Below are 27,680 nucleotides of genomic sequence, written 5' to 3'. Positions count from 1 at the left end.
AAAATATAATTAACTGTGATGATTTAATTTTGGTGAACTCTGACTCGGCTGTTTATGCAATGATATAAGGCTTTTTGGAAGTCTTTTGAAGTTTTCCAGCAATTTCATTGGAATGGTTAGCTGGCTGGATTGTTGTGAAATGAAGTGCGTGGTACTTGATGAAATTAAAATAATTCTTGATTTCATATAAGGCCTGTTTCTCAAGCTTGACATAACTTTTTTAGGTAATATAAACTTTCTGACTAATTATAAATCAAAGTTTACCGACAGAATAATCGCGAGAGGTCGAAATAAAATTTTCATGAATTTCAATTTTCATAGAAACGAAACCTAAAAGCCCCTAAAAGCCTCAGAATTAATAAAGAAATTATTTAATGCTCGAATCCAAAAAAACTAACTGAACGTTTCTTAATTGTATCGAATTTGAGTGGATTGAGAAAGCTGGACAACTGGAATTACCAACAAGATTTCATAGCTTTTATTTTACTTTATTTTATTCTAAAAATGATGTATATTGCAAAAGGCTAAGTTTCCATGGATGAACCTTTGATTATTGTGAGTCGATAGCTGTAAATCACAGGTTATTTAAAGAGTTTCACTATTTTTCTATAAAATTGATACTGAGATACGTTGAGACTGAGAGTGATTTTTCTTTTCAAGCCTTCTTACCAAGTAAAATAAGGAGATCATAATAAAAAAAAACCTTTTTCCATTAGAATTCTTTTTGGGGAAAAAGTTGGAAAAAAGAGAAAAGCTTTGACCTGATTTCTTTTAAAGTTAAAATTTCTTACTTGGTGTCAATTTCCAGTTATGAAATGCTCTTTAATTTCAAAATTTCGTAACTTTTTGACATCCAAAAAAATTAAAGATTTCATATTTCGTAATAATTTTTTTGGCTGTTTCTCAAGTCAGAACAACATTATACTAGACAGTACCCATAATCTAGTCTATCTGAATGATGTTTGAGTTTGGACAAGTTTTAAGCCAAAATCCCACACTGGATATGCTTTTAAGAATTGTTCTGAAAAATTAAAAAGCGTGTACTTCAATGACTCGAAATTTGGGAGTGAACCAGATAAAAGTCCTTCCCTTCCAGTTCTAGAACTCTTTCGAAGTCTGGTCCACAAACACACGTTTTTATAAGAAAAACATTAACATTTTTTAATAAAACGCGTAATTCGTATAATATTCTAAATTTAAACATTTTCTTTATAATTGTTGTGGATTCTGCTGGGATTTACTAACGAAACTGGACGCTTTAAAACTTCGAATTCACTATAAATTTTGGCCTCAAACACATTGACTGAGCATTTCTATAAATACAAAACAACCAAGGAGGCCTATGATTACAAGTTCAAGCCCCTGAAAATAAGCGAGAAAACCCTTGCGTGATAAAAAAAGCCTTCAGGCACAATAGATAAACCTTCTTCTGCCTAAAGCCGTGTAAATCCAGACAGTAAAAAATGTGATCTTTTATAAAATACATGTGTTTAGATGATAAAGTTACAAAAAAGAGAGAAAAATCAGACAACTTTTCAGACAAACCCGGGGGTCGTGTATAAATTTTTGGTATTGATTATGACATAAATTATCAAACTTTAATATTTATATAATGTTTTCATAAAGAAATATAACTTTGAAAACCTTCGAAAGAGCATTAAGTAGCTAGGGCATCGCGTGTGATGATTCGCGTGACCTAGTAGTGTTTTTCCACTTTAAGAAGAACAGCGGAGTTATTTCCAAAACGTATCGGAAACGTCCCGGTTTGTCCGGACCGACAATGTTTACATTTCCAGTTCTTTTATAAATGGCGGATTGTTGTAAGTACATCAATGAACATCCTTTCTGGCTTTACAATTTTTTTTATTGTATTCAAATAACGGATTGAGGTGTGGTTTATATATTAGGTGCTTTTAGAAGGAGTTTTATTCAGTTTATGACCAGACCCTGTGCATCAAGATCTTCCATTTTTTTCAGAGGTAAGAAGCTGTCAAAAACATGTTTTTATCAATTTCTTTGGTCCTCATTGAGGGTGAATACATATTTACATTTTTTTTTTGAAAATTTACCTCTGGCTTTGTTAAGAAGATCAGTTTTTAGTAAGAAAAGTAGTAATGGTAAGATTTAAGATTATCATGCAATAAAAAGATGGCAGGGTAAGAAAGATCCAACAAATTAAAAACCATCAAAATACTAGAATAGGTCTAAGCAAAGTTATCCTCTATAATCATTTTAGTGTTTTTTAGTAAATCGTATCTCTGTAAGTTGAAAGCTCACTTTTTTACCCTTTATATTAAAATCAACTCTTCTGGTCTTCTTGGTAATTTTTATTGGTGTTTTTGGCGGTTTGTATATTAAAATGATCAAAATAAGCAAAAAAAATTGAGATTGGCACTTTCAATCTGAAATAAAAATTGCTTTATTCACAGAACTAAGTCCTTAGAAAGATACAAAAGAAAATACCTAATTTTTCACAATTTAAAACAAATCTTCACTCCAGGGGAAACTTTTATCGTTTTCAAAAATCAATGATTTTCTTTAGAACTTTATAATTCAGTAAAAAAGTTTCTCAATATATCTTACGAATTATGGTTAGTAATATAAACTTTGATTCAAGAAAACACCACAACATTTTTTTGAAGGGATCGAAACTAGACTAAAACTGATAATACTAATACCACTGTAGAAAAAAAGGGGAAAGTGTTGATAAAACTTTCCTCTTTTCCACAGATGGGAGGTCTCAGTCGAGACAAAACATCTGCTTGTGATTTTAAAAGAAACATTAATTATTGAACACAAGCTAGTATATAGCAGTAAACACAGTTTCATCTTAGACCAGTAAAAAAATTGATTGTCTGGGTTGTTTTATTTCAAGATATAAATAATTCCAGGGTGTATTTTGCCATTGACAAATCAAAAGGTCCAATCTCAAATTTATTGCCGGAGAAAACTAAGAATTTTTATGTTTGTCTGATTTCAAATTGAAGGCTAGCTAGACAGAAAGACTCTTAGCTTTCTCAGACACTAATTTTGTGATAGGCTCTTTTGATTTGTCAACGGCAATTAGATGCTCACACTCATCTTGCTCATGTAGGAGTATGTGTTTTTAAAATTAGTTTTACATTTACAAAAAATCAAAATTATCAGAAGGAGTTCTGTTATCATCTGCTGAGAATTTTGGGTTCTTTCATTTGATTTTTCAGACATTGTCTGGAACTGTTACACTGTCTGCATTATCCATTTAAAACTTTTTTTAATGTGACAATAAAAAGTTCAGACATGAAAATTGATAAAATCATATTAAAACAAAAAGAGGAGAATTTATGAAATAAAAAAAAATATCTTTTTAATCTTATCACTTTCTATAGTCTATTTTTTGTCAGGTTTTTTTACATTAAGGGTTCCATCTACTGATGAATTTCTCAAGACAGAAATTGTTTTCAAAATTGTTGAGATGATATGTTGAGTTTGAGATAACTAAGTTGAATTACAATAAATATACACATGTTTCCAGAGAGAAGACTGATTTATTAGAAACACAAACATCTAATGCAGCATTTTGGCGGCCAATTGTAAGCCAAGAATAGATCAAAGAGGATTATGAAGAGTCATAAACAATATATGAATGAAAGTCTTTGATGTGTTCAAATAATAATGGTCAAATGTCTTTCTTGCAAAATAAACATCAAAATCTTGGCAAACACTTATTGGAAATTACGCAATGACTGTGAGAGGACAGACAATAAATGCTAAGTGAATGTGCCTGTTTTTGTTTATGTATCGGTTAGGTGGACGTCATATGAAAATTTGAATGCTTATTTCATGAAATTGCAACACCATTTTGATCAAATTCAAATTTGGACATACTGATGGATAGATAGGTAGCAAAAAAGTTCAAATTCAATATTTTCCTTTTTTCAACATTGATTTGAATTGTTTTTTGTAATTTTGGTCAAATTATTTATTCTACAGTAATTTGTTTTGTTACACAATGGAGTGTTTCTCTGTTACTTCATAATAAGATACTTGCATCATTGTATTTTTGTTTTGTTTTGTTTTTTGGAAATAATACCAATAATGGACCCAAGCTGTCAATCAAATTTGATATTTGAGGAAAACTGATTGTTTGATGTAATAATGTTTTGGAAAAATAAATAATGTGTATTAACATGTATAGATAAAATTACCTCTACTTGGACCCTCAGTGTTGTAATCCTCAGTTTCGTGGCTGTTTGCACTCCCTGGCGGACTATTGCTCTCCTTATCTGGCGACATCCTATAAAATAACATAATATCATTAATTATGAATATAATTATAAATGATGTGTTCAATTACATATGTTTCAAATTTTCAAGGGCAGTATTTTAGAGATGTCGAAAACACCTGAAAACATCTGAAAAATTTAAAATTTTGAATATTTTGTTCTAAAGAAGAAATAATTCTGGAAAGGTAATTTTCAAAACCCATCCATAGAAATATTAATAAGGCTAGCCTGAAAATATTAATTACACAGCCTCCTACACTATCAAACAATATTCTGGAAATTACAGACAACAACAGACATACCTCATTTAAAGAGGTATTTAAGAAATGCTTTGCTAAATGAGCTTTTTGGTCTAATTGACAAGTCAAAGTTAATTATGATTTCATAGCTATTTTGAAAAGTCTAGACATGACCCTTTGAGTTTCTCTTTAGTTGACCCTCAAGAGTTATAAACAAAATATTAACTAAACTTTAAATGAAATATTATTGTTAAAATATACCCCATTAAAGTATCACTTGTATACTTTAAATCATGAGGAATGGAAGTTATAATGAAGTGCTTGTACTTAATCAATATTTGTAATTAAATCTTCTTAATTGGTCAGCAGTAATCATATAATTTCCAAAGATATCATTGCTTAGAATATTTGAAATATTTTTTGTTTATATTTTTGAAAGAACTGAATGCTTAGCTACCCACAGGAAATAATTTGATCGATCACGTACATTTGTTTGCAGGATACCTCTACTATATCCTATCTCACTGACGTCAAACCTAGTATAATTATCCTAAAGGGTACTTAAAGTCAACAATGACCATTTAATTAAGATATAAAAGATGATTTTGGTATATTTTCTAGACAGTCTTTAACGTCAACATTAGTGAGAAATATTGTTAAATTTATTCACGTTTTGCCTTTCTTCAACCTCTTAGACACTTGCTCTTTAAGCAGAATTTGATCACTTATGTAAAATTTGTATTTAATTTTGTGCATAATCTGAAAATTGCTTTACATTCTTAACAATTTTGTTTGACGCATTGGTGGTCTATGAAGCTTAGACTTTGAGCTTGTTTATTCCAGTTTGGCAGTCCTAATATCAAAGCAGCATTGTAAAGAAAGTAAAATGTTGATAAAAATCTATTCACATGAAACTAATTTGTGCAACCTGTTCTTTTTTTAGACAAGACCAAAATGAAATGGAAACATACAGAAACTTGGTGGCAGCTGGGCTGGTTACATCATCATGGTTGTCATCTTTATTTTCTTCTGTGTCATTCAAACTATCCCGAGTATTGTCATCTTCGGTCTTTAATAAGTCATCCCCTGCGAAAGAAACTTCATGTTTTTCTAGCGCAGGAGGTGATTTATCAAATGTTGAAGTATTATCAGCAATACTTTCTCCACCACCTTGCGACTGTTGCGGTTGTTGTTGTTGCTGCTGCGATTTATTGAGAATGTGTACAAGTTGGGGTGGATTATTTGTTGTATTTTGGTGTGTGGTAGGTTCCTCATTATTAATATTTTTAACTTCATTGTTTGTTTCTATATTTTCATTTGGTGGACTTTTTGAATCATTACCATTACTCTTTTCATTTAAACTTTTATTAGGATTGGTACCTACAGTTTGCTGATGTTGTTGGCCTTCACCTTGTGGTAGATTGGCCATAGTCCTGTATTTATCATATGAACTGTAAGTACCATTTTTATTATATTTATCAGATGTTCTATTATACATAGGTGTTTTACTTTGTCTTAAGGGTGGTATTGTGTGTGGTGGGTAGAAAGATGTAGGAGGTTCATCGTAGTATTTGGATTTTTTATATTTTGGTGAATAATGTCCGCTATTTCCTTGAGGTGGATATGCTGTTGATTCACCATAAAATCCGTGTTCATGCTTGGGAGGATAGTCTTGATAGTAGCTACCAGGAAATTGTCCTCTTGGTGGATAATGTGGGTGTTGACTATAGGTTGGTCTGGCTGTACCATCATTCCGATTTTGAGTCTTTGCTAAGAGCAACTTATCGGTTTCTGGTTTGGATTTGAGTTTTGTTTTTGAGTAATTATATAACGATACACCATATTTGTAGGAGGATGAAGGTCTTGTTGATAGCTCTTGCTCTTCCATTAGAGAGACTGTTTCTTCCGCCACAGGAATTCTTAAAGGCTCATCTGATGGCTCTCCATTAGGACTGTTCTCACTCTCTTCGACATTTTCTTGTTGTACGTAAACTGTGTCATCATCAGCTGGAACATAAACAATCATTTCTCTTTTCCCTAATTCTTCAGGACTCACTTCGTCATTTGGTTTGATTCGCCTGACCATACCTTTCCTGTGTTTTCTGAAAAAATTTGAAAATAAGATTTTGAAACATATCTTAAAAATTAATTAATTTTGGCAAATGGCCCATAAATCTAAATTTCTTCCCGCCAAAATTTCTTCTCTTAAGGTAAAAACAACAATGAATTTTCAGATTGGCATTGAATAGATTTTTAATAGAAATTTTTTTCCTAATTTGCTAAAATTAGTATACCAAATAAAATTTTTAGGTACATAGTGTCCAGGAAAAAGCAAAACATTTGAAAATGTATATAAAAAAAGTATATCATAATTTCTTATTTTACTGAAACTGAGATTACCACATAAAAGACCTGACCTAGCCTTTGACCCGGCCGCAGACTTCGTTAGTAGTTGATACATTATATTCAGGGCTTACTTCATACTGTTTTTACATAAAAGTTATCTTAAAAGTTTTATTTCATTGATCAAAAATAGCAAAAAAAGTTTTTTTCTGGCCGGCATTCCGGAAACATTACTTTTTTTTATTTTTGCCTAAATTCCACTTTTATCCGGACTAATTAAACTACCTAAAGGGAAGAAATTTTGTTGGGAATTTAATTTAGCTGCAAAAAGTTTTTTTCAGATCAAATTTAATCTGGCGTGATGTAGAATAATTTTGGCCAAAAACGCTATTTAAATAAGCAAAACACCTGTATTAAGACCTTTAATAGCATGATTTTTGGGGTAAAGGGTAAAATAATTTTTATTTGGCGGTTGAAAGAAAAAAATTAATTTTGGTAGCCAAAAACTGCTAAATTTTCGTCCCTTAAAAGGTGTTTAGTTCTTGTAAGGCGAGACCAATTTTATTAGTTGTTTTATGGGCCCGACAGACCCTGAAATTCCAAAAAAAGAAATAAAAATAAAATTGATTTTGGTAATATATTTTTATTTTCATTGCTTTACAGACTACCAAATTTTTTCAAAATTTTGGTAGTTTTTCCAAGTTTTTGAGAATTTTATGTTCAATTTTTCATTTTATCCATGAACTCCACCTTTTTGTGTCTTTTTATTTTCTATTTCGCATTATTTTCAAGATGTAGTAGCTTTTGCTGCCTTTTTCAGGGGGGGTATAGAGGCAGGGTACTAACCCATAGGGTACTAACTTGATTTTTTACTAAAATTTTGTTTAGTACCACCCACCCATATTTAGTACCGGGTACTACTTCATTTTTGCTTTAAAAAATAGGGACACCACCCCTAAAATCTTGAATTTTACAGATTAGACCAAGAGAGGAGTACTATAGTTAGTTTTTCAGACTGAAAATTGACAGATAATTCAAGCAAACTATCAATGATGAAGTCAGAAGCTTTTGTCCTTTGATTTTCATCACACACTTCTTGACCATTTTGGAAGTTTTGTCTTCAAAAAAATCAAAAAATTTCTCAAAAGAGTAAAAAAAAATTGTCCATTAAAAAAATTTCAAATAAAAAAAATTAATATTTGAAAAAAGTCAAAATATTACAACAAACTACTCTTTTTATTGAAAAACAGCAAAATTCTGTGAAAAAATACCCAAATACTGAAATCGTACCCTGTACTTGCTTGAAGAGTGAAAAATACACACCCCCACCCCCAAAGTAGTACCGGGTACTAACTTTTTTGAAATGCAAAAATAGACACCACCACCTGGCTCTGGGTCAGTACATGGCTTTTTGTGAGAAAAATAGAATTTCAAAAAAATCAAAAGTTTAAAAGGAAAAACCATAGTTTTTACGACCATCCCATGTACCTTAAAAAGACAGGTCCTGGCTGGTAACCTTTTGCAGTTTTCCAGTTCAGAAATATAATTCAAGGCTAAAAAAAGGAAATGCTGTGTTTTCCATTAGTACATATTTTTTAATCCAAACTAACTCCTTTGTATCATCACCAAAATACAAAGACTTTAACCCTATTAGCCCCAGGGGGGGTAGAATCTACCACGCTGGAGTTCTTTTGTTTATATCTCGGAGAAAAATTTTTTAAACGACTTTCTGACTTTTAATAAAATCTTATTAAGAGTACTTGTGCAAAATTTTAGGGTCATAGGTTGTCCAGATCAGGTTTTATGACTTTATTGTGAAACATGACATAAAACCCAGCTAAAATCACTTTAAACTCAAAATTTTAAAGTGCTGATAACTTCTAAACTATTTATTCAATCATTTTCAAATTTTGACACGTGATAGGCATTGATAATACAAATTTAAAAAATCAAAAGAAAATTTTTGAAAATGATTACGTCATCATTTATGACGTCATCAAATTTTGAAAATTTTACTCATCTTCAGCATAGATTTTAAACAAAACTCTTCATGGAAATTGCAAAACCGGCAATTATGTTAAAGAACAGTCTTTTACCTTTCAGAATCTTCAAACAGAATTGAAATATCTTTATTGGTTCGACTGTAATAGACATTTTTGTAAACCATATATTTGGGATTTTTTCCGACAGGTGGAAATTTTGTGATGACGTCATCAGTTTTTGAATGACGTCATCAATTTTTTTTTCTTCCTGGAAAATTGTATCATGATGGAGAACATCTGTACCAAATTTCATGGCCATAGCTCTTCTAGATCGAAAATAATCGAGGGTGGTAGATTCTACCCCCCCCCCTGGGGATACAAAAGTCAAAAAAGCTTGGGGCTAATAGGGTTAAAAATTAAAACACTGTTCATGATTAGTACTCTCAGGTGCCGAATAAACCCCCCTCCCCCGCTTGTTAGTTTTTTATTCCCCCCTTCCCGGGCCTTATAAGGATCCCCTTTATTGATTTTTGAAAATATTTTCAGCATTCAAAAGAAGAGTTCTTACTTTTGCTCTAAATAACCTGTAATTATATTTTTGAGGTATTTTTAGAGATTTCCACTCACTCCTCAGGTCATTAGGTCAATTATTGGAATGTGAAGATTTTTCCACCCCCCCCCCAGTTTATTCCGACCCCCTAGTTATTAGGCACCTAAGAGTGAGCAATTTTGTCAAGTCCTTGCTGTAGTAAAATGAAATTCAATCAAAAAGGATTTTATACCGGGTGCGCCACAAAAAAGTTTCTCTCTTTGAAACTAATTTTCTTGAAATTTAAAAATCTTAAAAGAACCACTCCTTTTTCATTGGAAAGAAGGTAGATAGACTTAAATTTTGATGGGTCATTTATTAAATTTGATTTATTAGATCAAAAGTTATGCTCAATTGAATAAAAAAGTTACTTTCAGAAAGTGCTCGAAAACGTTAAAAATCGACCTATCAAATTTTTACTTTAAATTTGGCAATTGCAATAGCCTTTACATGATTTCAGAGCATTTTTCAGTAACTAAATACAAAAATTTTGAAGCTGAAGGGTTGAAAGGGTTTACAATCTTCATCAAAATCAATTTAATTTAGTTTTACCGAAATTTTCCTCCGTTTTTTGGTTCTAGACTGGATAAAGTCTATGTAAGGCTGGATCTACCTCGAAACCCATATTTGATGTATTTTTATGAATTTTACCAAATTATTTGGCCTTTTTTGACGAATTTTCTTCCTTTCATTGAAATTCAACCTTCCTTAATATAACAAAAGGTCATTTAGACAGCTAATTATCATTTTTAATGACTGAAACGAAAATACTGATATATCATGTAATTATGCTTCTGTTTAATTTGATAGGTCAATTTTTAACGTTTTTGAGCATTTTCCGAAAGTAACTTTTCCATTCAATTGAGCATAACTTTTGATCTAACGAATCGAATTCAATAAATGACCCATCAAAATTTAATTTTATCTTTCTTCTTTCCAATGAAATAGGAATGGTTCTTTTAAAACTTTTAGATTTCAAGAAAATTAGTTTCAAAGAGAGAAACTTTTTTGTGGCGCACCCGGTAGTTATGTTACACTTTTCAATTTTAACTATCAACTGGACCACTAATACCTTAAATTTGGTGGTACTTAAGTTTCATATTTGCAAGGAAGAGAAGAGAACAGAATTTTATGTAAAAATGAAACATTTGGCAATTGAGATTTTTGAACCACAACCATAAAGTTAGCCAAATTGCTTTCTCAATTAAAATAAAAATGTATATACCACACCTTCTTTGCAGTTCCTGTTGAAGATTCTTGACTTCCACGTTTCCCTGAGTGGTGAAGAAAGAATAATTGAAATTAATAATAAAACTCTCTTGTTTGGGTAGTTCAATTGTCCATTTAATAAGTTTTTAAATCTTTTCTGGTTGCTTGGCCTTTTTATTATAAATATCTTTCAAAACTCGATGGGAATTTGCATCATATTGTTTGTAAGTCAGAAAATTCAGTGGGGATCGAAAATAGCATAAAATTTTGGAGTGGGGATTGGTTTATTATCCAGTGGGAGGAGGTCTGTGAGAAGTGTTGTAAACGTAGGGTTTTCTCCTACAATGGGCAAGGTTGTGGATACAATCCTGACTTGGTCTTATCAAAGACTTAAAGTGTTACATAACCTTTAAGTTTGAATTTTCCATTAGATGATAAAAAAAACAAGAAGAAATTACTGATGAAAAGAAGTAGGGAAATACTTGATAGCATAAAAAGGAAAGTAAATAAAATAAAATAAAATTTTTATTTGGCATGCAAAACAGTGCAAAAGTACAAAGAAATTGATTGTTTTCTCTGAGATAATGAGTAAGGAATTTTATTTTTAAGACCAGATCTTCTTTTTAAATATACAAATTCATGATGAAAAATCCCATATTCTTAAGAATAACTTTCATGTTGAGTTGCCAGATTTAGAGATATGATTTTTTAAATGGATATTTGTATTGTTTGATTTGTAACAATGAAATCATACGCATTTCGAGTCTCAAAAAGAAAATTTTTCAGGTATTTGTCTGAAAAAGAAAAATTACGTACGAGGTACATCATGCCTAAAAACAGCTCATAATATTCATAACCAGTTCAATTTAGTGGAACTTAATAAATCAATGATGCTGGTTTCCTGTAAGACATTCTCATTTGTAACCCAGTTACCTCAAATTTTGGTTTCCCTTCTTTCTCAGCAATATCATATAATACACTCAAAGTTTCGATTCTGCTACATTGTTTTTAACACTTTTTCCTTGAAAACATGTGGTAAAAAAATGTTTGATCCCACTCTTTCTCTCAAAATAGAAAAAATAATATTTATACTTTAACAAAGGACTAAAATCCCTTCTCCTCTCCGGCACATTTTGTAATACCCAAAGAGTACTAAAACCAAATCATCCTAGTTTCTTTATATTGGTCAAAGTTTGAAGCTTTTCAATTTTAAAGTTTTGCTTTTAGCATGATTTAAGCGTCAAAAAAATTAGCACGAGCCCAAAAAGTTGGGGTCAAGATACTTGAGAAAGTCAAGCAGAGATGGAGACGTTACTTCACTCTATGGCAAACAAGCAGTCGCGTATATGTTGCTGTCATGAGTATATGCTGTCTATATATGAGTATATGAGTATATGCTGTCAGAGTATCGATAAGAAGGTTGGAGGCACTTAAGGGTTTCTGAAAATTCTGATTGAATTTCGGGGAAATTCTTGAAAAAAAAGTAAAAGGCTTCTGAAAACTCTAGTTCTCTCTAAATCTCTAAAAGCTTTCCACCAATAAAAAATAAAAAAAGTGTTTACTAAATGCGTTACTAAAAGTTCAAACTTAGCTGAATTCTTGGAAAACACAGGTCCTCCATATTCAAGCTAAAAAAAGCACTCACAGTCACCTCTGTCTCCATATCCTCCGTATCTTCAATAACCCCTGATTCATCGCCGGGTGGCGAGGCGATTCCGTTCCCATCTTTGCCTGCAGCTGCAGAGGGCGGCCAGGGCGGTGTCTCGCCCTCCTCGTCCTCATTTGTGGGTGTAGGTTGTTCGTCACTGTTCCAACAGGCTTTTTGTAATTTGTGTGTGATGTATTTGGTGAAGTTAAAAAACATTTGTCGACAATGTCCACACTGGTGGAGGTCTGGCTCTCCTCCTTCCTCGTTCTCCTCATCTGAAGCAAAGAAAAATTAAAGATTTACGCTTCACCTTAAGGAGTGTTTGTTTTGCCTTTTTATACATTTTTCCTTCTATGAGAACGTCAAAGGTCTCAAGTCTTCGGATGACTTTTTGGGCTTTAAGCCTCAAATTTTTAAGTGCAAGTTTTTTTCGCTGATGATTCTGCAAAGGTGAAACTGTTAGTTCTCAAATTTGAATTTCTATTTCTGATGTGTTATTAAATTGTTCATTCAGTTGAAATTTAATGGTCTACACTCTTTTCTTTTTATAAGCATAACGTTTAAAAGCATACTTAGGCTCAATTTCGATAAAAAGCATAATGCTAAGCATACCTCCAAGCTGAAATCCAAAAAAATCCATGAAGCTTTTCTAGAACGCTGACCTTTTTAGGGTTACTTTTAAGGCTGTTTTAGCTTTCTTAGACCAAAGGTTTTCCCCTGCAACACCAAATTACAAAGAAAACTTACTTTTTTGAACCAAATCAATGTTCCGACTATAAAATTTGAAATTATCATGAACCCAAAGAAAAGCAAGAAATTGAAGTCTAAGCATATAAATAAGCATAAATTATGGCTGAAAATGAGATTTTCCTAAGCATCGACCCGATTTTCCCGTATGCTTATCAAAAAATGAGTGTATTTTACTCAGAATTGGGCCCTTCCAGAAAGAATTCGTTCATGGGGGTGGAGAATATGTTATTTTGTCTGTGATCTACCCCCTGGACATTTCGATTTTTCACCCCCTGGACACGTTTTGCCCCTGGATAAGCTTCAATTTGACCCCCCTGGACACAAATATTTACCCCTGGACATCGCAGATTCACCCCATGGACATGGCAGTTTTTCAGGGTTTTTTCAAAGGGGGACAATATATCCTCCAGCCCCCCCCCCATGAATGGTTTTTTTCTGGAAGAGCCCATTATTGAAAACGACAATCGAATCCGAGTTCAACTGACTCAGTTTCTATTTCCATTCTACCTTGTATTACCGTAGTAAACCATCGCTTGTGATTGGTTTGATTCTAAAAGGATTTGCTCTTTGGATCAGAGTCAAGCTTTTCCTTCCGGAGGCACTCAACAGTTATAAAGGCTTTATATACTAGGTCATGCTGTGTTTAGAATTTCGCCATTCTAGGTCAGTCTCCATTTTGAAGAAAAATTCTTAGTGGCTTTTGAATGGTCGCTCATGTTGTTAGAAATTGTGCCAGAATGGATTTTAAGAGTTTCACATCCAAACAGGAAAACGCTTAGGGGGACTGCTGAGAGAGCATTAAAAGCTACCATTTTGATTCAAAAAGGAAGCCATATTTTTATTAATTATATAGCAATATCAACGAGCTCTACATTTTAATAATTCGATTAATTAATCAAGGTATTTTAGCCCTTTCAAAAGAAATAACGATTAGTAGGGCCTCCTCAAATGCTTCCAAGATTTAATTTTGTTAATTAAACTCTATACTCGGACATAATCTCTTTTGAATTCAAACAAAAACTGTTTTTCTTGTATCTTCCAAACAAATTTTTTTCATTACCCCCTGGCACAGAATGTCATGTTAGAGTAGATCCAATTACATCTTAACCACTTAATCAGCTTGTACCAAATAGAAAAACGATGTAATTTGCAAAATTTAATCACCTCTCGTTTATTAGATTTTTCTTTTTGTGGTTTCAAGCACCTTGTCGTTTCCCAGGTCGCCGTAGGACATTCATTTTTTTGCATTTGCAATAAATCAACGAACTCTTTAGAGAACATTACTGCCTGTTTAATGCCAAGCAGGAAAATGACGTTCAAATAATATGCAGATGTAGAACACTGTTAATTCAGGGGAATCTATTTTACTCTATATTTCGTTTCTTAAGCGTTTTCTCTGCTTGCCACCCTGACGTCTGATTGGCTTGCCCTAATAAGTCGAGATATGAGCCTTTGGTTGACAAAGCCAAACCCATATTACAGCTCAGAGAAAATCAACTTTAGGGATTCATCTTCATGATGATTCATTTTCGAAGATGGGCTAATTTCACAAAGGAAACATGAAAATAAAAATATTCGAAAGCGAAATCTTTATCCCTTCCCCTGCCCCGGTAAAAAGACCCCTTGAGACTTAAAATCAGGCTATCTGAAAAAACAAAACAAACATAAATCGATTTTCAAAGGGCAGATCAGGATACGAGATTAAGTGAATTTCAAAAGGTGCCTCATTAACTACTAATTACTCTAATTGGATGCTGTATCCTGTGCCGATTTATTTGGCCTTTTGACAGCCAAGTAAATCGGATAACAGGCATTTTAAGGCGCCTTAGATAAAAGACTTAAAAATCTACAGATGGATCAAAGAATCGTATAGAAAAAAATACTTTATTATCAGGGATTCAACCTTTTTGACTTACTAATTATCATAATTAAACTAACCTAATAATAATAAGAGTTTATAGAAAAATACCAGCAATCAAATTACAAGGGTAACAAGTAATTTCGTCCTGACACTAAAACACTTTAAATTCCTTTTAGAACTAGTCCAATATCTATAAAAATGGTAGAGTTCTTTATATAACAGGATTTCCCATACTTTTTCAAATCAAGAAGAAATATGTGTCCCTGGTATCCTCTCTTCCGTATTTCTTTTTAAACTGAATTCCCAAGGGTTATCAACATTTAGATATCAATAGCACCGATGTAAAAGGACATAAAAACAATCATCGAAAATTTAGTAATTCCAAATTAAGACTACATCCAACAAGTAATAGTAGACCTATTCTTCTTATTGATCTTCAAATGATAGTATTTAACCATGGTCAAACTTACCTTCAAATTCGTCAGCAGGTGGAGTAATGGCTTTACGTGCTACAATTTTCTGTCTCATTCTCAAGTATCCCATTTAGCCAATGATAGCCAAGAATTGATTGTATTCTCCTTTTAAGTAGTTTGCATCTGGCAATCAGATTTTTGGTACTTTAGTACAAAAGTCACTTTGGTTGATCATAGATTGTTTGACAGTTAAATGCTCCTAGTTTGTCAGGTGTTGATGTTTTTTTGTATGAACTATTATGTTAAAGTATTTTATTGAAATTTGTCATCAGAAATGTTTTATCAAACCTCCCATGCAGCATAAACAGGCAAAAAGAAACTGGTCAAGATGTGAATTTTAGAAAACAAAGTTCTTCAAACTAGAAAATCTATTGGAGTTTTCCCAATCTGTGCCTTCTTTTTTTCTGCGAAAACGATAACACTCATCAATAACATTTGAAACATTTTTTTTCAGGTATAGAGCATTATGGTAAAAAACAGAGATTAAGACAAATACCAAAAAAAGGGGAAATAGAAGAAATGGAAGAACTCCAAGTATGGGTAGGTAAGATCAGTATCAGTTGTGAAAGTAAACGTTCCAAAGTTTTACGTATAATCTTGAAAAAATGAAATATTTCCAACAACAAATGATGGCAAAATAACAAAAACCACCGTTTTGACCAGTTTTGACTAATTAGTTTTTACTCGTGGTACAATTTCAAATATACATCAGTATCGTAAAAAAAATTAAATTAGGATCAAAATTTTGCAAATGTTGAAGTAATGGTCATTTTCCTTAAACTTTAGGTTGGATAGTGAACAATTGAAATCAAGAAAATTGAAAACAAGCAAATAAATATCCCAGATGGTATGTATACAAAACTTTTTACTTAATAACATATATCTTTTATTTCAAAGATTTTTGCGATTACGAAAGCCTGTCCTTGCAGTACAAGAGAAAAACATTTAGAGATTTGTTTCAAACGTGTCTTAGGTGACTTAAGTTGCCATCAGATTTTATGGAATGGAAATGAACTTCTGTAATATGCTCACGAAATAGAATGTATGGAAAGAGGGGGCCTCAAGCTCTTGCATTCAATTCATTCCAAATAACTATCATAAACAGTAAACAGAGACAGGAATGGGCAGAAAATTCATTTTTTCGACAACGAAATGTAAATACGAAAGAAAAAACAAAACGTCAAAATAGGAGTCACACAAGTAAACTTTCCGATCCCACCAAAAAACCAAAAATATATATAAGGAATACACCATTTGAAAGTGCTCAAAAACTCACAAAGTTAGAGAAAAGAATGAACTAAATTTACGAAGTGAGGTGAGTTTCCTGTCAATCAAATAATGAGATCAAATGACAAACAACGTTCTCGCTAATTTGTTTCTTGCTGCTATGTATCTTAACACTTTTCATTAGGACTAACTTTCCAACGTAGAATTTACGTAGACTACTTGAAAATTATTAAAACTGTAAACTTTATAAAAGTAAGACCTGGCTGAGCCAAAACGCAAAGTGCACAATAAAAACCATGAAAACCAACCAAGCCTTTTAAAATCTCCATCACCAGCAGCCATATGTTTACCATATACCACCAATACTCAAGTTTACCCAAAGAATACATAAGAAGTATAAATTCTTCCATGCAAGATCATGCTTTAGTTGCCAAGAGTTACACTTCATTAGGTCCTCAGTCTTGAGCAGAAAAAAAGACTCCATATCCTATTTAAAGAGCTACTAAAATAAGGAATTCATCTTCCATCTAAATAAATCGATCTAGCCAGCCAGGGTGCAGTATGAATGCAGTGCTGACGAGTCCTAATAAGGACTAAATGCATATGCTGCTCTGCCACCCAAATCTCCTGAGTGAATATAGTTGGACAGAAATTCTTATTTCTTTACATATAGTAAAAACATTACTGTGAATGAATTCATTTAAGCCAGACTCAAGTCACTTTTACAGAAGTGAATGATTGAAAGAGGAGTAAAAGTAAGTCAATCATATCATGTTTTAAGTTGACGTCACGTACAGAACATGTAAAAAAAGTGAAAAGATAATAAAATAACCATAACATGTATAAATAATGTTTGACAGCTTAAAAAACATGTAACTCTTATTGTTTTCAACCTCATACCATCAAATTTACGTGCATTATTAGAATACTGTAAAGGGTTTTTTACATAAAAAATTACAATAAAAAATACACGTTCTCTACTTCTCTCTTTTGAGATTAAAAAAGAAAATTCGAAACTAAAATGTACATTGGAAGAAAAAGTAAATTAAAAAATTTGAATTCCAAAACGCAGTGGGATCAGTTGAATGGGCTCGTGGCCAGTTTTCTTTTCATTGCATGGAGTGATGGATTATCAAGCCTTGAAAATACTTTCGTTGTTAAACTCCATGAATCCTAATTATGAATATCTACTCTTACTAAAATCCAGAAGCACATGTAGAGGATAATCAAAGAGTTTTGAAAAGGGTTTTTTAGCGGGAGGCTGGGAGGCTAGGAACCTTTAGTGTTTGTATATTTGTTTCGTTTAGAACCTATTATAGATAAATAAAAAAAAAAAGTTTTGAAAAGAAAATTTTATTCTTTCGATGGAAACCAAAATCTCTGTTCAAAACGTTACACAAGTGCTTCCAAAACTTTCACCACTGTTTTCAAATTTATAAGCTTTAAAATCGAAAAGTGAAGATTCAAAATTTTCAAATTTTTGAGGTCTCCGAACGAATCTTTAAGTATGACCATGACAGATCTCCGAAAAAATGTGCTTAAAGACTTTCAATAACATCGGCTTAGTTATTTTCAAAGACTGATGAAAATGATTATCGCTCACACACATACATACATTTGAGGAAACAGTGTCACAAAGAAGTTAAGATTTCCTGATCAAAGCTGAGTCTTCCAAGATGAAAGATCGCCATGGGATTCAAAGTATTTGAGGATTAAATTTTTCGATAAATCCAGGAAGTTATCACTGCCCTTATATAATTCTACTTGTTCAACATTTTAACACTATCAAGATATATTTCCTTGCGATAAGTCAAGTCCAAAATGGTTTTTATAGAAGGCCGATCACTCATAGTTATGTATATTGTATGTATCTAAATTCTTAAGATCATTCAAATATTTAGGTTGATAATTCAATTATGATTTTTAATGGTTACTCGTCGTATGACTTGAGTCCTTTTTGTCAACGGAGAGAAAAAGCTGATCAAAGCCCACATGGTACAAAACCCAATTCCGACACCCAAAATACAGTATTAGCTCAATATACAAAAAAAAACACAAAAATTCGTCATAGAAAACACTTGTATTAGAAAATAGCAGTAGTAGCAGATAACACTTTCTTAGATTATTTGAGAACGTTCTCTAGGCAGATTCCAACAGCTATATTTTGGCACCAATCATTAGTAATTATCTTTCAAATGATATGATAAGAGGCAAGGCGCCAGTTTTCTAGAAAGAGCCATACAGATTGATAAACAAAATTGCCACTTCAATACCTAAACACGGGACGCTTGCTGAGCTAAAATGAGCAATCCCAGTTGAAAAGAACTCAAACAACCTTCATTGAGCAGTGTTCATGCACCGTCTCTATTGAACGGACCAACAAATCTTTAGCACAAAAATATACTGCTACTCAGGAATAAAAACACTCAAGACCGTTATCTAGCCATACTAGAATGTGTCTTTACCCGTTGCCTTTTATCAACAAAATACCTGCTAATTCTCAATAAAATATATACGCGTTCCAAGAAATCAATCAAGCTCACTTAACAGTTTTTAGACCACCGCGTCAGCTTCTAGTCAACAAAAGTCAAGGCTTTTGCTTTGATTTAAACGTCCTTTAAGAATGAGATCACATCATAACAGGAGGCGGCTAAGACAGGAAGGATATTTAACATAACGCCAAAAACCAAATACAAAAACAAAAGGATAAAAAGGGATTGACGGAGAAGTAACAAGTAAATAACATTTCCATTTAAAATAAAAATGTCGACAACACTGTCATCGTTTATGTTTATTTGGCTAGGGTTTTATAAAGCGTTGAATCAACAAACCTTACAGAAAAACGACAACAAGAATATACATGTTTATTGGTTTTACCCCCTGATTGTGATAAATGTCCAACGATCAATCTACTACCTGGTTACACGATTTAGCCGACCTCGCCCAACCCCTGACGTAAACATTTGACCTGGAAAAGAGCTGACTTTTCATTTGTTTTGTTTTTCGGTGACACGATAAGTAAACATAACAGAGCTAATAAAGAGAGCGTAACCAAATTAATGACTCTTGAAATACCATGTGTTCGATATCCTATGATCTAAAATTACATAACTTTTATAAAATTGAAAATAAAATTTCATCAGTTCGTCTGACTGGATGTCCAGACAGGCTATTATCCCTAATCTTTTTATATTAATGTTCGTAGTTTATGGTGTGAATATTCTGGCTAATTCAGTTCATTGAAAACGAATCGTTCTCATTTCGTTATGAAGGTTTAAGATTTGGAAAAAAATCAACTCGGATAAAGCCACATTATAATAGCTTCCTTCAAAAACTAGGGAATTCTCAAGTTTTAGCCATGAAACTATAAAATTAAACAAACGTACAATTTCAAATCAATAGAAAAAGGCAGAAATTTTTTCGAGCATCAAAACTCGTAAACGATAATTAGGACATTGGACCTTGAACTTACAAAAAGTTATTTAAACAATGAGAACTACTTTTTTTAAGTATCAAGATTTGCAAAAAACAACTGCAAAAACTGCACTTAATGAAAACCGAAAGATAAAAAATCCCACTAATTCCATCAACCAATATCACAGAATGACCAAAACGTCATTTGCTACTTGGTGACAGAAAGAAAAATTGAATAAGTGAAAAACAACCACTAAAAAAGGCCCAATGTTTTCTCTCAAAACTTTGACATTTATAATAAACAAGCCCTCATAGCGTTGTTTTGGAAATGGCCAACCAATCAATTTTCATTCAAATCGTGACAAAGTGGCAAAATTATTTTTCAAGGGCTCAAGTTTTTTTTTCACATAATAGTGAGTGTTTGCCCATAACAGTTTTCTGCTTATTTTGCCAACAAACCAAACAAATCACATGACAAAATAAGTCTCGACATGTTTTCAATGGGCACATCCAGAGTATATACCTTGACCAGTTAATTCCACTATACACAATAGTAAAAAACGTTCCTTGAAGGAATAATGGAAAAGTCCATTCGTCATTGATTGCTAAAATTGGGAATCTTTGTCCAAGAAAGATGTAGAGTTAACATCTAAATTGGACAACCTTGATTATTAAAGTCGCTTTTGTTTCCAAGCCTAAAGCTCCGGAACCAAAGCAAGTTGAATTTTACTGGATTTCCTTCAGCCATGATATCTATCAAGGACTAGCATGTCTATCCCATTGCTTCAGTATTAACTTATACAAAGGTAAAAGTGAATGAAAGATAGTCTCCTCACCTTTCGAATGATTCAAAATTGACGTCAGTGAGTTTTGGAAGGTAGAATTGTCAGGAAAAAGACCATTTCACTGAAAATTGCCTTCCTGGCATGAAACATTGAGAAATAAAATTTACTTGACTCGTTTTATTTACTCAAATTAGTGAAAAAGATACATACATTTTGGTGTTGTATTTCTTTTTATTCTATCCAGTAACGTCACAAGGACCAAGAACAAAGAATCAAGACTTTTCAAGTTTCCAAACATGACAAAAAAATTTTAAACTTGTACGATCAATCACATCACCAATCAAATTGAATTAGTTTTCATCTCGACCAAAAAGAACGACCTGCCTTTCGTTGAAAGTTTCAGGAAAAAATAATCGGAAAAATGTTATTTATAGTTGTCAATGGATTCGACAGAAATCCATGAATTTCTCTTTCAATAAAAAAAATGGTATTTGCAACGCATTTACATGGTATTTTAATATCCACTGATGCTGACAGAAATAGAAATAGAAAATGAAGATTGTGAGCTAAAGTTGCTCAAACCAAGGGATTCTGAGCTAAAGGTAATCTTTGTGGAAATTCTAAGTACGCTTTAGCATTTCGGAATGCATTTCGCAGAGAAGAGATTTAAAGAAACAGGACTAATCAAAAGAGCAGCCACAACCGATCTTCCGTCATAATACATTTTAAAACTGACAAAATCTGAAAAGAAATGTAACAGGTGGTTGCATAACTATAAACCTTAAAATGAAAATGACCAGGGTTGCGAAAAAACCACCAGCAAATGGCAAGTGCTTTTAACTAACTTTCTTTCTATAACCAAGAGAACCAACCAAGTTATATCGCCATATGACAAAACACAGCATAACAGCAACCAATCTACCCAGCATAAGAAAATCCAACAAAAACACTTTTTTTTTAAAAGGAAAAAAATCCATAGTAGTACATCATAATTACCTCTGAGCCATGAACTTTATTTTAATCATAAAACAATGAATTAATGGGAAAAAGGTTTGTCACTCAATGGCACATAGCTCCTTCTCTTATTTTAATATCTTGTATTAAAAGCAATTAGGTAATCACGCTAAGATGATCTGACAGGGGGTTTACAACAACTATCAACACTAATCAATCGGTCCGTTATCTGTATTTATATTCTGTTGTATATGCCTCGTTGTGTTTAGCTACTCTTTCAAATGTTATTATTTTTAAACAGGAGTATAAGGATTTTTTTATTAGAAAATTTAATACCGTTTAAAGCTATCAAGGCTGTTTATTAGATTGATTAGGAATGACGGCTCCTATAATGTGCCTAGTAAGAAGCTCTTCAAAGTAAAGTGAATAGTGGCTTTTTACATCTGGTATAGTGTCAAAACGAGGCTTATTCTTCTATTCTCTTTTCTTTTCAGGCAATACTGATACCGAATTCCAAGATTTAGAAGCAAAAAAAGTAAAAAATCTAACATTTCAGTCGAAACTGAGGTAATTGTTGTTCTGTTCATAATTCTGGTGCCTCGAATTTTGGTTTCTAAGGCATTGATATCCATCGTGTTTTAAGCCAATAGAAAGTTAAGATAAGTCCAGGTTAAGTAATAGCTATCACACGGTACAGAGTACAATATGGGCCCCCAATATGGGATATATTTTTCGAGTTCAGATTTTTCATCATATTTTTCGAGCCATTAGGTGAAGAAAATATAGAAGACTCTGAACGAGAAAAATATATCCAATATTGTACGAGTGAAAGTGTGATAACTGGTTTATCGTCAACTTGAAAAATATCAACAAACTTTTCTCTCTCCATTTGTTTCTCTTCTTTGTTTTCTTTTTTTTCACTTCCTGTATTTTGGTATCAAAACATTCGATGATAAGCCAAAAAATACCCAATTAAAAAACGTTCGAATCGCCTATAGTGTCACTTTGCAGGGCCTCTGAAATCAATTTATTTGCACAAACCAATCAAATTAACAATAGCCATGCTCAAAGACAATAATCAGAATAGAGTTTGTGAAGGTCCATAAAATTTCAAAGTGAATTTTATGGACGATAGAAAGATCAACTCAATCTTCCCGATAATATTAACAAACAAATCCAAGACCTAGAATGGAATGGCACGCACGAATAATTTACTTAATCAGAAAACAGTCAAATTTGTTTACACATCCCATTCATATTGTTTTTGGCCAAATTTTTTGAATATGAAAAAATCCTCAAAAATGAAAACAAATCCAAAACGAAGCCACGGCACGAAAATTTGAAAACCTATAAACATGTTTATAGCTTAGTTCAAAATGTTTTTTGGCTAAATCTAAATGAGTTTGGCCACATTTAAACATCATGCTCAAGGTGTGTAAAATTTTGTTAATGGAATGCTTAATTCAAACCGCATCTAGGTTAAATCTCATAAAGCCATAAAGGTTCCAGTTTGAAAACTCATCACCATTTTTTATATCATAATAACAAATCCCATTCAAATTTGCTCCATCGCCTACAACAATGGGTGCTTAAAATTTGCTGAAATATCATTTGTAAAGAACATTCAATAGATACACTGGCCAGCACTTGCAATACACGTTTTTATAAGAACAAACTATATAAGAACATGAGGCTTCCACGGCCAAAATGTTAACAACTAGTTAAGAACATTTTTTGCTTCGGGGACTCTTAAACACCGCAATTTCTTAGGAAAATGGACAAAAAAACTCAAAAAATGGCAAAAACAGGCACATGTAAAGAACATTTTTAGGCTTAAAACTCGAAAAGTTAAGAACATCCAAAGGCTTCAAAAATTTTGGATGTTCTTATAAAAAAACACCGGAGTTAAAAGGAAAGATGGTATTCTTTTGACATTGCATTGAATTAGAGCCTTTCACTTTAGATTCAGCATCTTGACCAGTGCATGTGTAAAAGAAAAGTATTTCCAAGATAAGGAGCAACTCATGTTTTAAAATTCCTAGATTGCTGATTTTATTCATCTAACCTTTCTTCGCTCATCTTACTTAAGTAGCTTGCTAAAAATCCGGTTCTGAGATGAGAAGGATATGACAGTTGTTTAATTAGTTAAATTGGTCAGAATGTCTTCTTGGTTTGAAGCCATCCGTTTGCATGGTAGTAAATATAAATGAAATTGTCTAGACACAAGTAGTTAAAGAATGAATCAGAAAATGACGATTGTTCATAACTCCTCATTTAATGACAAAAATATCTTAATTTCCTTTTCAATATTCCGTTTCTTCTAAATATAAAATGTATTGCATCGAGTACACTGGATAATTAGTTGCAATCAATTGAAAAGAAGAAACAATAGTTCTCTGGAGAATAAACAAAGTTATTATTTCTGCATTCACAGATCTGACAAAACAGAACATTTGAACACAGATCTGACATCTCGTTGAAACAGTTTACAACCATAGATTTATATAAAGCCCGAAGGGCTAGATGGAGTGCTTTTGCTGAAAAGTGTGCCGAGGTTAGGTAGGAAATCCTACCTAAGTCACGTGACATTACAATATAATTTCAGTGCTTGACCAATCAGAAGCAATTTTTGCGATATTCAATTTTTTTTGCTTGGAAGAGCTTCAAGCACTCCATCTAGCCCTTCGGGCTTTATAAATCTATGTTTACAACCAAGTCCAATAAAATGTCATATCCCATTACAAAGAATACCTTTAAGGTTATAACTAACATCATTATAAACTCTATTCTCAGATTTACTGACATTAACCAAACAGCAACCAAATTAGCGATTTTGATGCTCAAACAGACCAAAGTGACAGATGAAAAAAAATCCGCAGGCTCAAAATGACACTCTTTTTAAAAGGATGCATCACCATCGATTGAAGTCCCAAAAGTCCCAAATAAATTTCTCAACTCTTCCTTGATATCTAATTACCGGCGCTTCGCCCAAATAAATGGAAACGATAGAATAATCATCGCTAGACCAATGATAAGAATCCATAAAAAGAAGACCACTCCCAGACATATGCCAACTCCTTCTATCTCAGTTATATGGAGTTTAACATTCCATATGTGGGTTTAAAAGAAAGACATTACATAACTAAACACAAGATCCATGGTAAAAAACACTCAAAAATCAGCCGAGTTAAATAGTTGTCAGAATGCAAAAACTAATGATCAACGTTAAAGGTTTCAACAATAACGAGACATTTCAAAAACACGTGTTATCCCTTTCCAGCCAGTACTCAAATGAGTTTGGTTTGTTAAAAGCACGTTATTTGGTATAGCATTTGCCAACAAACTAATTAACTAACTGATCTCTTCACTAAACAACAAGTATTCATATCAAGCATGAGAATCTCGCTGAAAGTAAATCTACATTGATGATCTTTCTTTCTAAAGTCATTATTGTATTCAAAGGGATTAGAAATAGAGATCCAAAAACTTTTGTTAATTGCATCTCTCTCTCCCTTTCTTTTGTGGGTGATTGTATTAGTAATTTTGTTTACTACGGCAAAAATGGAGGAGAAAGGAGGATAAAAGGAGCCAAATGCTTTATTGGATTAAATGTTAAGGTATTATTTTGTTGATTATATTAGTTAAGTGACTGATTAAACCTAACATCCTCAGGCATTAGGAATTTCCTGATAGAAATTTTCTACAAGGAGAACACTCATTGGTTCGCTTAAATACTAATTAAAGAAATGTGCCTCGTGATCGATTTTAAACAGATACAGTTGATAAAAATTGTAAGACCTACAGATTGTTAATCAATGATTTTAATGTTCTATCTCCACCTTATGGATACATCAAAATATCATTAATTTTGAATATTGTGAGCGGAATTGAAGAAAGATTCAGATTGATCGAAAATTTCAAGAGTGGTCATTTTAAATCTAGAAAGTTCCAGACAAATTAGACATCAAAAGGGACTGAATTTAGAACAAAAACAGGATTTTTTTTCGCTATCTTATCAGTTTAATTGGAGTCTGTCGTGAAGTATTCATTGTAATTGCCTTATTAGTTTAACATGGTTGCCTCGGTTAATAAGGATTTGACTGGTATTGCCTTGAGACGATTACGAACTAATTAGTAAAGAGCCCCCGGTATTTAAGGAGTCTTTGTTAACTGATCTAAAGCCGAATGATTGGTTTTACTTTGAATAGTATCCGGTCTATAAAAATAGATTTCGCATGTCAATATTCATGCGCCTTGAAACTATAGTGAAATAAAAATAGATGGATTAACCTTTAAGAAATTACAATGAATAGGATTTACTGGTATTTAGAAAGCTTCGTACGAAAATAACATCATGATAAAACAAAAGAGATTGGTGCTAGGTGTTAGCGCTATTTTCTTATTATTCACAATTATACGCTACACCAAGATCTCCCAGGTAGCCTACATCAACGTCTGTTATACGGTATATTACTATCCTTTTTCAGACCAAAGGATTTCAAAATAGCACAACTTCGTGAGTCAATGCTTATGCAATGAAAATACTCGAATTAAATATTTAGTCACTCATTCATTAGTTCAGCAATTGAGTTCTAGTCTAGCAAGCTAGTAACAGACATAGTAGAAATAAAGCAAAAAGTAATGGAGGGAACAATAATTGTATTATCATATAACGCCTATACTACTGTATTACACGCATTATAAACGACTCCAGTCCAAAAAGGTGTAGGACTTTAATCTGGCACATGTGTATTAAAATTGAAGAGTAGACCGGTCCGTTATAATCTGATAACAAGGCCGCATGTACACTTTCATATGCCTAATAAACGGGAATCGGAATAATCTTAAAACTTTATAGTAAACCTGATAATGTCCAAAATGAGAAAATTATAAAACTAGCCTATTTTAAGTAAATTAAGGGACTCTTACAAACGGTTGAAAATATTTCTGAAAATCGATAAAAAAGAATCTCCCATGGTCACCAAAAATAATAAAAATATAAATAAAGCTGTATAAACAACCGAAAATAAATGAAAAACGAAATTGAACCTAGTCTACCTGATATCGATAGGATATGAATCTACTAGGCTATAGCGAAAGTGAAGATGACTTTTGCTCCAGCAACAGCTGCTCAACACATTCCAAGTCATGTATGATGGTAAAAACTGTTTTTATTTTATTTTGAACAGAGAAAATATGTTTGGAAGTTTGCCAGCGATTGAATACAATGCTTTATTGGAAATAAACAACAATCGATCAGATTTCAAGTCGTTCAAGTAATGGAAAACATGCAGAAAAACCTGATGGTAGGTCACAAGAGGTACATAAGGTTTGCAATGAAAATTTAATCCAGGGGGGGGTACTACCTTTGTCGACCGACGGGGTTGCTCCGCTGAGGTTTGAAAAATGGACCCTACGTGGGACTCGAAATTTGCGAAAAAAGTGACCCTGAATGGGACTGAAATTCCAAAATGTTCTCAAATTTTCTACTTTTTCCCCAAAATTTTCAAAAATAGGCACCCTACGAGGGACAAATTTTTCCATTTTGTTGTTTTTGCGACCCAAGACTCAAGGAGGTTAAAAAAGGTACCCTGACCAGCGGAGCATCCCCGTAACCCATCTTACCCTAGTACCCCCCCCCCCCGGGAATTTAATTGTGTATGGTGCACTGAAATTTTGATACTGAAGGGTTGTATTTACAACCATTACTATATATTAATGATGAGATAGTTTATGAGGCTCTAGAGCCTGGGAAATACAGTTGCCTTTATATGTTTCTCTAGTATATACAGTAAAATACCTAACTGGACACTGCCAGAAATCATTCAAAAATGTTGATTTAACTTAAGGCATATAACTTTAAAATTTTAAATTTTGCAATTAAGACTTCTTTGCGTTGCATTTGCTCTGACAAAGAGATTTTAATGAGATTCAGCTTTCC

The 27,680-nt window shown here is 32.6% G+C and overlaps 1 protein-coding gene and 1 long non-coding RNA gene across 16 annotated transcripts in view; one reads left to right on the top strand and one right to left on the bottom strand.

The window, feature by feature from the left end:
• Nucleotides 1-27,680, bottom strand: part of LOC136798627 (uncharacterized) — a 91,250-nt gene that overhangs the window by 6,134 nt on the left and 57,436 nt on the right. For 6 of the 10 annotated variants that reach the window (XM_067055262.1, XM_067055265.1, XM_067055266.1 and 3 more), the window contains 4 exons: nucleotides 12,273-12,550; nucleotides 10,649-10,692; nucleotides 5,476-6,606; nucleotides 4,188-4,276 (listed from right to left, as the gene is read on the bottom strand). In XM_067055262.1, the coding sequence (XP_066911363.1) occupies nucleotides 4,188-4,276; nucleotides 5,476-6,606; nucleotides 10,649-10,692; nucleotides 12,273-12,550 (1,542 nt within the window). Of the gene's footprint in view, nucleotides 1-4,187; nucleotides 4,277-5,475; nucleotides 6,607-10,648; nucleotides 10,693-12,272; nucleotides 12,551-15,356; nucleotides 15,601-27,680 lie in introns of those variants that run through there. The other 4 variants (XM_067055264.1, XM_067055261.1, XM_067055268.1 and 1 more) reach the window with 2 other exon arrangements.
• LOC136798630 (uncharacterized) overlaps nucleotides 5,678-27,680 on the top strand; it is a 28,872-nt gene continuing 6,869 nt past the window's right edge. For 3 of the 6 annotated variants that reach the window (XR_010845414.1, XR_010845410.1, XR_010845412.1), the window contains exons 1-6: nucleotides 5,678-5,766; nucleotides 5,876-5,957; nucleotides 15,814-15,903; nucleotides 16,146-16,206; nucleotides 22,234-22,306; nucleotides 26,929-27,059. This is a non-coding gene — a long non-coding RNA (uncharacterized lncRNA). The remainder of the gene's footprint in view (nucleotides 5,767-5,875; nucleotides 5,958-15,813; nucleotides 15,904-16,145; nucleotides 16,207-22,233; nucleotides 22,307-26,928; nucleotides 27,060-27,680) is intronic. The other 3 variants (XR_010845415.1, XR_010845413.1, XR_010845411.1) reach the window with 2 other exon arrangements.

The sequence above is a fragment of the Clytia hemisphaerica genome, unplaced genomic scaffold, assembly GCF_902728285.1.
Source record: "Clytia hemisphaerica strain Z4C2 unplaced genomic scaffold, Clytia hemisphaerica genome assembly, whole genome shotgun sequence".
NCBI classification, from domain to species: Eukaryota; Metazoa; Cnidaria; class Hydrozoa; order Leptothecata; family Clytiidae; genus Clytia; species Clytia hemisphaerica.
The sequence above is the reverse complement of the archived record's forward strand: the minus strand, read 5'-3'. Positions and strand labels throughout refer to the sequence as shown.